The sequence below is a fragment of the Vicia villosa genome, unplaced genomic scaffold (genome assembly GCF_029867415.1).
Source record: "Vicia villosa cultivar HV-30 ecotype Madison, WI unplaced genomic scaffold, Vvil1.0 ctg.004267F_1_1, whole genome shotgun sequence".
In the NCBI taxonomy this organism is placed as follows: Eukaryota; Viridiplantae; Streptophyta; class Magnoliopsida; order Fabales; family Fabaceae; genus Vicia; species Vicia villosa.
Genome location: NW_026706401.1, coordinates 103,373 through 114,881, shown reverse-complemented (window position 1 = coordinate 114,881; position 11,509 = coordinate 103,373). Strand labels below are relative to the sequence as shown.

At 30.5% G+C, this 11,509-nt stretch overlaps 1 protein-coding gene across 1 annotated transcript; it reads left to right on the top strand.

Annotated features, from left to right (window-relative positions):
* Positions 1–2,156: 2,156 nt before the first annotated feature.
* LOC131641916 (putative FBD-associated F-box protein At5g44940) lies at positions 2,157–3,851 on the top strand. Its single transcript, XM_058912214.1, has 2 exons — positions 2,157–3,036; positions 3,173–3,851. The coding sequence occupies exons 1-2, from the start codon at positions 2,320–2,322 to the stop codon at positions 3,626–3,628; spliced, it is 1,173 nt and encodes a 390-aa protein (XP_058768197.1). The 5' UTR covers positions 2,157–2,319; the 3' UTR covers positions 3,629–3,851.
* Positions 3,852–11,509: the final 7,658 nt, after the last annotated feature.

Here is an 11,509-nt window from a genome sequence, read left to right as displayed (position 1 = left end):
AAGCCGTTTATAAAAACACTTATTTGATCCAACACTGGGTAAAATAATTTTATAAAAATAATTAGTAGACTTTCTTTGTTTATTAAAATATTTGTAACTTGTTTCCGTTTATAAAAATAATTCTATCACCAATACACTTTTTCGCATTTATAAAAATATTTTTAACTTATTCACGTTTATAAATATAATTGTATTAATAGTAGAATTTTTCCGTTTATAAAGTTATTTGCAATTTATTTTCGTTTATAAAAATAATTGTATCAATAGACTTTTTTCGTTTATAAAAAAAATTGTATCAACAATAAAGTTTTTTGTTTATAAAAATATTTGTAGCTTATTCCCGTTTGTAAAAATATTTGTATCAACAATAGACTTATTTTCGTTTATAAAAATATATGTAACTTATTTCCGTTTATTAAATCAATTGTATCAATAGTTTATTCTCATTTATACAAATATTTGTAATTTATTCCGGTTTATAAAATCAACTCTATCAACATTAGACTTTTACTTTTTTCCGTTTATAAAAATATTTGTAATTTATTCTCTTTTATAAAATCAATTGTATCAACAATAGCTTTTTTTCCGGTTATAAAAATACTTACAACTTATGCCAGCTTATAAATATAATTGTATCAATAATATTTTTTTTCTATTTTATTGAAATATTTGTAGCTTATTTCCTTTTATTAATATAAGTGTATCAACAATAGTATTTTCCCTTTTATAAAATATTTGTAATTTATTTTCGTTTATAAAATAAGTTAACAGTAAACTTTTCTCTGTTTATAAAATATAAAATATTTGTAACTTATTCAAATTTATAAAATATTTGTTACTTATTTGAAAATATTTGTAAACTAATCATTAATTTTAAAATATATGTATCAACAATAATTTTTTCCCTTTATAAAAATATTTGCATCAAAAATATATATTTTTCGTTTATAAAAATTTTAATATCCAAAATATATCTTTTCCCGTATTTAAAAAGAATGTCGTTTTAAAAAAATTATATCAACAATATACATTAAAAAATAAAGTAACACTTACTTTTAATTTATGTTAAAATAATTTTTTAACTTCTAAATTATAAAAAATTTAGTTTAAATTTTTTATTTTGTTTTAGTATTTTTATAACTTAGAAGATTAAAAAATGTTAAATTTTATAATTAAATATTTTAATGTGGGAACCAACTATATTTTTATAAATTGATTCATTAATTGAGGCCAAATTTTTTAAAATAGATGTTAATGTTTTTAATTTAAACGTGTTTCATATTCTTATTAATTTTCTCATAAAAATCTAAAACATTAAAAAAATATCTTTCATTTCGAAAAAAGAATCTCTTATTTTAAATTTGTATAAATGATTAAAACAAAATTAATTTGTAGTATTAAAAATAATATTTTAACCTTTATTATAGTATTAAAATAAATAAGTAATAAATTGTAATTACATTATTAAATGATATTTTAACTTTTATTATAGGTTTTATAATTTAATTGGATTTAAGATCTAAACTATTAAAAATTGAAATTGAAACTTAAAAAACTACATTGAAAATTTGCATTTATTAAATGATAATTTGACCTTTATTATATTATTAATTATTTGAATTTGCATTGAAAAGTAAGTGAATTATTCATAAATATGGTAATTTACATTTATTATTTTTTTTAAATTGCTATAATATTAATAACATTAATAAAGTTTTAATGATATAAATTTCTTCCATTTTAAAATAAATATTTTTCATATTTGTTCCCTTTAAATTTTTTTATTCATTATATTAATTTATATGGTTCTTCTTTTATTAACAAATCGCTTATAAAAATAATTTATTAAATTTTGTAGGAGTAAACTTGTTATTGTCAGTCAAACAAAACAAATGAATGTGATATATAAATCAAAATATTTTGACAATTAAGATTGTTTAAATCCCTGTGACAAGTTGAAATCTGAGGAGGAACATAATAGATGTCACATTCTTTCAAAATAAAAGTAAATAAATGAATAGTGAAATTTGAGTGGACACCAAAATGGAAAAGGCGGAAAACCTACCGAAAAAGCTGGATAATATTTTTTATTTTCCGGTTTTTTATTAAAACCCTTCAGCTTATTGCTTTTATTAGCTCTCATACCAAATTTTTAACTTAATAAGAGGGGTGTTTTAAATCCTCCGGTTGTAGAAAAAGTGAAGCTAATGAAACAAGTCGTAGCCCAAACCCTAACTCCAACAGAAAACCCTATATATTGTTGCAATATGCTGATAATCCTCTCCCCTTCTTTGCTTGCAACATTCACAATTACAGATAATGTCTTCTGGCCGTTCAATTCCTACTGAGGATAGAATTAGCGACTTGCCCGAGTCAATTCTCTGCCACATTCTCTCCTTCCTTCCAACCAAAGCCGCTGCAACCACAATGATTCTCTCAAAGAGATGGAAACCGGTATGGCTCTCTGTCGTTATTCTTAACTTCGATGACAAAGAATTCAATGACTTTGAGACATTTCACAAGTTTGTTTATTCAACCATGTTCTCTTTGCGAGACAAAAAGACTTCGATCCAATCGTTTACCTTGAAATTATGCTTCTATTCTCGCTTCAAACCAAGAGAATTGAATAGAATTTTTAAATTTGTGGTGCAACGAGGAGTCAAGAATCTTAACTTCGACTTGTCTGGTAAACCGCGTTGTATCAAATTACCTCCTTGCATTCTCAGTTGTAAGACACTTCAGGTTCTTAGATTGGAAAACGTAAAATTGTGGGATTTTGACCAAGTGAATTTTCCTTGTCTCAAAACTCTTCATTTGAATAACGTTGATTTGACATCTCCTAAATATTTTGCAAAGTTTCTATATGGCTGCCCTATTTTAGAAGATTTGAATGCAAAATCACGTACCTTCCAGAAATCAATCGATCCCATGGAAAACTTGAATGCTTTACCTAATTTGGTCAAAGTAAAGATTTGTTATAATACGGATATTCCGATGTCTTTGGTTTGTAAGACGAGAATTTTGCATATAGAACAGGTATGAATGTTATCCTACTGAATATTCACTATTTGCATTGAATATACATTAATTAATTAATTGTTTAATCTATATGCTCATAATCTATCAAATAGAGTATACATTTCTAACGTTCGATTGTGTGCAACTCACGCAGATATGGGGCATGACTTGGAAACCACTTCCCATGTTTCACAATTTGACTCACATGGAACTTACTTTTTTGATTAGCTTACTAAAGAGGGAGTGCAGGTCGTTGATAGAAATACTCCCACATTTTCCCAATCTTCAACATTTTAACATTAAGTTAAATTTTATGAATATAAGGGGTGCAACATATATTTGTTCTGAATGTTCGAAGGTTGTTCCACCCAATCCCACCGTTGCTCCAGAATGTCTCTCCTCACAGCTAAAAACACTTAGCATTAAATGTTCCACAGACACAAAAAACATCAACAATTGTGAGTTCCAATTTGTAAAATATATTATGCAACATTCAAAAGTACTAGAGACTGTGAGAGTCAAAAGTACCCGCCTTAAAACAAACCAAATGTTTATGAAGTTATCTTCATGCACAAGGAGATCTCCAACATGTAAACTTTTATTTGGTTGATGATGATAATTATGTCGTGGTTTTCTTTTGGAAGAATGAGTAGTGGTTTTTCATAAAAGAAATTTTCGGGAGTAATATCATATACTTTCTCTTAGTGTAAAGAGAGAGATGAATCCATGTAATCAAAGTTCTACCTTTTGTTTATTTTATTGTTTGGTGTAGTACGGTTGTTGATCCTACGAATACTGGAGAAATCTATAACTATGGTGCATTTTGATTGTTAGTTGATTGCTAGAAATTTGAAATGTTAGATTTTTTGCTTGGGTTAGAGGTGTGTTTTGGTGTATGAATATTTAATGTACCAATTAAATTTTATTTTTAAGGTAAGCCATGAACTGTTTCTTGGTGTTTAGGTAAGATGAAGTATAACATAATTTGTCAGATTACAAAAATTGATATGTTTTTGAAATTGGTGGTTTGTAAAGTTTTTCAAGTTTTTTTTGTCAGATGAATGTTACTTACTCAATTTTGAGTCTTGGGTTGGGGCAAGTCAGAATAATTTGATGAGGAGGGAGGGTAGGGATAGTTAATGACTAATCACTTGTCTGGTAGAATGAAATTGATAAGGGATAAAAGATGCTGTTTGTGAATTTTAGGTTAAGCTTGGATGATTTTGTGTGTTGTATGGATCACTCTGTTATAGGTGTGGACGGCTCTGTGTTGTTGAATGCAAACTTGAAATCTGCATATCATCGGTTCTATATGTCAGCATTTGATTACTGAACTCTTGAATCACTTGTATGCATTGGCTTTTAGCACGAGGAGTGTTCAAAATTCATTTGTTACTTAATGTAGTTTTTTTCCGTTAGAATTAAAGGTTAACGCTTCAACTGCTACAAAGTCGTTCAATTTTCGGTGAATAACTTCATTATGATTGGAACATCTATTATTGATATCTATAACTGAAAGCAACATCTATACATTCAAAACAACAATACTCTTTCAGGTTCGCTGCATCTCGCATACACGATTCTGTTGCACACGGAGGCCGCACATCGAAATTTGTTCCAGGTGGAGGTCTTGGTTGTGGGTTTATCGCACCCACAATTCTGTCGCAGAACCTCATGTTTTAATTTGTTTGCTGCCAATTGATAGCAGAGACCATCTCATCCAAGTTTGTTCACTCTTCCATAGCAATGTCCAAGTTTGTTCGACGAATGAAAGTCGTTGGTTACATTTGCAAGCATTATAAAAAATTAAATCAAAAGAATAAAACAGAATAAGAGTGATGGATATATACCATGCTTCAGATTTCAACTACGATAAACAAGTGATAAAGGTTCTTAAAAAATATCAATGACTAGAGCTTAGTATGAAGAAGAAGTGATGAGAAGTAAGGTTTAGGATCTGAAACAAGAAGCTGATAAATCCAAAGCTTAGTCTGAAGAAATATAGGGGAAACTAGAGCTTTTATCGAAACAATTAAGCTGAAGAAAGAAAAGCTGCAGATAAAAGGTAGAGTCTAAGTTTCATATTCCAGTGGTAAGATCATATTGACAGTATTTTATTCTTAAGATTCTTCAATCTATAACTTGCACATGTTTGTGGCTTGAGAAGCATCATGCTTAGTTATTCCACTGATGAGCTGATTGGAACCTAACAACCTCAACTGCAACGTGAACAGCAGGAAGAAAAGGCTTATTGATCTTACTTTTTTGCAGCCATGTATGTTGGAATCGCATGAAAGCATAAGAAAACCAAGCAAGAAAGTGAAGGATCTGCCACAACTAACAATTCTCCTCCAAAGAAAACATACAAAGAGAAGAGAATGTAAATTATCAATGATAAATTTGCGCCAATGTTACGATAAAGAGTGACAAAAAGGGGCGTCAGCGAATCAACAAGGACATTAATCTAAGGCATAGATTTATCTACTACTCATGCTGTAACTAGTTTGGCAAAGAGGTTTAATGACGAAAATTAACAAAGTTTAATCTACACTTGTGCAACAATTCTTAATGTGACTCTTGGACTTTATGTTTCCTACAAGAATCATCCTCGCTTAGACCATAGGCAACAACATTCTTGGCATTCTTGGCATTCTTGGCATTGTATCTAATATCAAAACATGTATTACTATTTTTCTGTTGCGAGATGTATTATTTTCTTGGCATTATTTACCTTTTACTCATTTTTAACCTCAAATTAATAAAAAAATATCAATACAACTTAGGAATAGTTTTGTCAAATTGTTCTAATTTATCCAATCACTAAAAAAATTCAAAAATAAGAAGAATCAAACTGAACAAAATCAAATCTTTTAGTATTCATTCATTAGAGATTACATGAGATTGAAAATATATTCAAAAGTCCTCAAAGATACAAATCAACCTCAAAAATTTCCTAAACTATGAAATCAATTTCAATCTGTACAAAATCATTCCAAAATAAAGCAATAAGATTCAATTCTAAAACCTAATTCTTACCTATAAGTACCTAAAAAATTTTACACATAGGGGACACCAATTGCACCAAGTATTCATTCTCTCACACTCATACACAAACCAATTCTCACATTGAGAAAAAATTCCACACAAAAACACTCATTCATTCACGACTCCACCTGCAACAAACTTCGATGTACGACCTCCGTGTGCAACAGGATTGTGTATGCGAGAGGCAGCAAACCTGAAAGAGAGACGAATGTACCGTGAATCAAAGATTTAGCGTGCCAAGTTGTTTGTTGTGTCTTAATCTAACAACTAAGACACATATACATCTTATTGTTGTATCCAATCCAATTCCCTCACATCTATTCATTCTACCCATTCTTGGTGAAATATTGGTGAAAATCAAAAGCATTGAAATGAGGATGAACCAGAAAGGGACTTGCAGAATTAAATCTGTCAAAGAAGGACATCAACTGACATAATGACAACAAGATTGGCTCAAACATTGAGAAGAGCCTGTGGCTTGAACAGAACTCAAATTACGATGTAGATAAATCTATTCACAAACTGAGAAAAAAGTTCTGAATTTCGATTATAGACTACCAACAGTGAGCAAATTGTAATGAACTCAATTAGAAGTATTGCAATGAAAAGTACTGTTGTATTGACTTCCTATGGCATGTAAGTAGCAGCTGAAAAACATAGCGCATAACATGATGACTTTGTGAATGGAAAGTTTCCTTAAAAGGCAACATCACTAATGTTGTTTGCAGTTATAGATATCAATAATAGATGTTCCATCCTTAATGAAGTTATTCACCGAAAGTTGAACGACTTAGTTTTTATTTTTTATATATGTTAAAGTATGCCTTAAAACCTTTAGTGAAGAAGTGAAAAAAAATATGTTTCGAGAGTGCCAAAAATTTAAGAAGTTGAAAAGCAATTAGAATGTCCAGTTCGATTCGATTTATGGATCTATTTATCTAATGTTGCATGTAGTTTGGATAGCTTGTGTGTGAGATATTTAAAAACCTCAAAAAGTCATTGTCTTTCAACTTAAGAGTTTGTCTTTAGTTACATTGTAAAGTTATTAAATTGTAATCATGGTGGTGATTCAAAACTCATATCAAAGGATTCAAATTACCTATTATGTGCTTGAGATTTTTGACTTGAATGATATACCTTAATTAGGTTGTTAAGATTATTACGATATGTGAGCATGCATTCTCACTCAAACGTACGGCAGCCATCACGCCGTGGCTTAAGTTAATTACTTTTACAATTAAGTGCTTCCCCCTTTCCCTTTGTTATAGTAAGATTGGTTGGTAATAATAACAACACCAACAACCAGTTAACTAAACTGCTTCGCGAGCACACCCGATATGTGATGCTGTTTGTGTTGTTGAGTGCGAACTAGTATTCTGCATATCATCTGTTCTATATGTCAGCATTTTATTAGTGAACTCTTGAATCACTTATATGCATTGGCTTTTAGCACGAGGAGTGTTCAAATTCATTAGTTAGTTATTGTCGTTTTTTCCGTTAGAATTAAAAGTTAACAGTTCAACTGCTGCAAAAGTCGTTCAATTTTCGGTGAATAACTTCATTATTGATGGAACATCTATTATTGATATCTATAACTCCAAACAAAATTAGTAATGTTGCCTTTTAAGGAAACTTTCCACTCACAAAGTCATCATTTTTTTCAACCATGAGGGCGAGGCCACAAGTCTGCTAATGTTTTCTTTTTTTGTGTGTTCTTCAAATTTCATTAAAAAAATACATTTTATTATATGGTTTGTCCACTCTTTCATAACAATGTCCAAGCTTATTTGATGAATGAAAGTTGTTGGTTGCATTTGCAAGCTTAATAAAAAATTAAATAAAAAAATAAAGTGGCTAACCAATAAAACTCTAAAAAGTTATTTCATCTCATTATGTACATTACATAGGATTCCATACTAGAAAAAAAAAACAACAAATCAACCTCTCCCGAGGCTGTCAAGCTAGTGCTAAATAGATAGGTAATAGATATTGATAATAAGGATACCTTAGTGACACATATCTGCATTTCGCAGACAAAAACTCCCTCCCATGCAAAACCAATCCGAATTATGTCATTATAACTCGTCCTACACTCTTTGTTCTTTTTCACCTCTTTTTCATTCTAGCGCAATCACATTAAGCCCGTTATCCGTACACATTCATAGTAAGGAAACCGGTTAGCGACTATGATCCTTTTCATTAGCACAGGGAGCTGGTTATAAAAGTGGCACACCCCTTTTTATAACCCATCGCAATTGTGGGGGATCGGACCGTAATCCGCCCTACCGAGTCCAATACCAGAGACCAATGGACCAACTAACAATGGGCGTTACTTTTTTTTTTAGAATCAACAACCGTTAGGCTAAATGACCGGGTGAGGGTCACCTAACTTAGAAGGTGTATTCCCTTTTTTTTCCAATTTAATCGAACATTCATTCGTTATTTTTCAGGATCATTCACTTATATTCATCGGCCTCCAAACGTAGACTTGCTTAAGATGGTGCCGACTGCTAGTATAAACTACTTAAGAGGCTACTTCAAAACTTAGAACTCGAGGTCTCGGCATAATGGTTATTCACATCGGACACACATACTTGAGAATTTAGGGTGTTAGGACGGGACCGATATTATCAAAACTTTCCTAAGTCTACTTAACATAGCTTAGACGACAATGGTGAGATAGGCAAGTCTTCTTCTTCTTCTTGGATGGTTGGCATGATAGATAATCTAGACGTCTTGGTTTGAAAGTTTTGACGGCGAATATAAGATTGTGTTGTCGATACCCTTTTGGACTCTATAGCCCTCTTATTTGCAAGCTTAGCCTCCAACACTCTTTTGTTCTTCATTAAATTCTTCATTGCCGTATTCAAAAGTATAATTTCGTTACTTGTGTATCTTATATTTTCACTCTTGTGTATCTTAGATGACATTGGTGAGACGGATGAGTCTTCTTCTTGGATGGTTGGCATGATGGATAATCTAGATGGCTTGGTTTGAAAGATTTGACGACGAATATAAGATTGTGTTGTCGCTACCCGTTTGGACTCTATAGCCCTCTTATTTGCAAGCTTAGCCTCCAACACTCTTTTGTTCTTCATTAAATTCTTCATTGCCGTATTCAAGAGTATAATATCGTTACTTGTGAATCTTATATTTTCACCCTTGTGTATCTTAAATGGCATTGGTGAGACGGACGAGTCTTCTTCTTGGATGGTAGACGTGATGGATAATCTAGACGGCATAGTTTGAAAATTTTGACGACGAAGATAGCATTGAGTTGTCGATACCCGTTTGGACTCTATAGCCCTCTTATTTGCAAGCTTAGCCTCCAACACTTTTTTGTTCTCCATAAAATTCTTCATTGCTGTATTCAAGAGTATAATGTCGTTATTTGTGTATCTTATATTTTCATCCTTGTGTATCTTAGATGACATTGGTGAGACGGACGAGTCTTCTTCTATTATGGTAGACATGATGGATAATCTAGACGGCATGGTTTGAAAGTTTTGACGACGAAGATAACATTGAGTTCTCGATACACGTTTGGACTTTATAAACATTTTATTTGCAAGCTTAGCCTCCAACCCTCCTTTGTTCTTCATTGCCGTTTTTAAGAGTATCATGTTGTTACTTGTGTATCTTATATTTTCACCCATACTATTGTAATCATGGTTTTTCTTTGGTTTTGATATTGGTGACAATGTTGCTTCGGATGTATCCATGTTACTGTATACAAGTATCAACCAGGTGAAATATGGCTTTTTCTTGTAGTTTTTATAGAAAATGAGGCTTGAGAATGAATTATAAAGTTGTGGTTCAACATTAAATAGGAAGAATGTTAGATAAAATCTGATATTTTTTAAAGGAAAAGTTTGTTAAGATTTTTTAAATTAAGACTATAATTGAAATATTTTTTTCATGTTATACGAATAGTTTGTTACACTAGTTTTAAAAATTAGTCCTTTAGTATTTAGTCTTTTAGTAGGCTCCTTATAAAAACTTGTTATTGAATGTAATATTTAATTTAGCGAGAATAGGAGTAGATTGTTACACTTCTATGTTTTTTTTTTTTTTGACGGGGAGTAGTTTGTTACCGTTTTAAATTTAAGATTATAGTAATTTGTTTCTTTATGATAACACAGGACTTAATATCATAGTCCTAGTTTGTTTTTTTTTTTTTAAATAATTATATAAGATTTGTTTTTTTCTAAATTTTAAAAGATGAAAATGATTTGTATGGTGTTGTATATTTTTTATTATAAAAATATAAATATTTCTTAAAATAAACTAATTTAAAATATTATATTTAAAATAATATTTCAATCTTTGATATAATAGTTTTGGATATTACAAATTTAAAATCACTTAAATTTGAAAGCTTTTTGTAATATATATATATATATATATATATATATATATATATATATATATATATATAGGCACAGATGCACATGTTTGTATTTAAATTTTACCTTCATGTACTACAAAAATCTATCTGAATTTCAGCCTATAAATATGCTGACTACAACTCCAAAAACTCTGATACATATATACTATTTCTATTATTCAGTACGTTTTAGGGTTGCTAGTGGCTGTTCTTGGGTACGTCATTTTGATGTGTAATAACTTTATAGTTTTTTTCAAAACTACCAAAAGTAAAAAAATTAGATATTAATGCAAATAGGAGTCAAATCCTGCTCCGTACAAATGTGAGAACATTCTGCCACTCGGACAGTGATGCTTTATCCTCATTATTTGGTTATTATTTATTCATAATTAAAATAACATTTCTTAAAACACTCAATTTTAAACACCATTATATTTAAAAAAATATAGAATATTGACACTTAACATTAATTATTAAATTCAATAAATTAGGGTAACTTTACGTACACAAATAATTATATAATTATAATATTACTTGAAAAATTTATAAAATAAATAACTAAACACTACAATACGGAAGGGCTTTAAAAGCGCTTTTTATGGGCTTTAAAAGCGCTTAAAAGCGCTGTGAAAGGCAGCGCTGGCGTAGGTAACAAAAACGCTTCAAAAAGCGCTCTGGTAGGCCCCCCCTATAAGAGCGTTTTTATGGAAAAAGCGCTCTGGTAGGCCCCCCTATAAGAGCGCTTTCCTGGAAAAAGCAAGTGTACTATTTTGCCTCTGTAGTAATAAAGGGAAAATTCCCCGAATATCGATCTCAAGGACTGCGTGAGATTATAGAGTTAGTCGCACTTCAATTAAACAAAAAGCCTTGGGGTTTTGGTTTTTGTGATTACAAATTAAATTGCACATAAACTTAAAAAGGTTGAATTGGCCAAATATGAGTAACATGCCAGGGTAGGTGTGTGCATTAACATGTAACAATTCTGAAACCTTATTTCATTAACAAAGTTCAACTTATCAATTACCGGTTCTTAAGGGTATTTGCTCCTAAGTCCTTAGT

Bases quoted from the DNA above. Each gene is read 5' to 3' on its own strand.
- LOC131641916 (XM_058912214.1), top strand. From the start codon at position 2,320: ATGTCTTCTGGCCGTTCAATTCCTACTGAGGATAGAATTAGCGACTTG. The intron at 3,037-3,172 runs GTATGAATGTTA...CAACTCACGCAG, and splicing joins GAATTTTGCATATAGAACAG to ATATGGGGCATGACTTGGAA.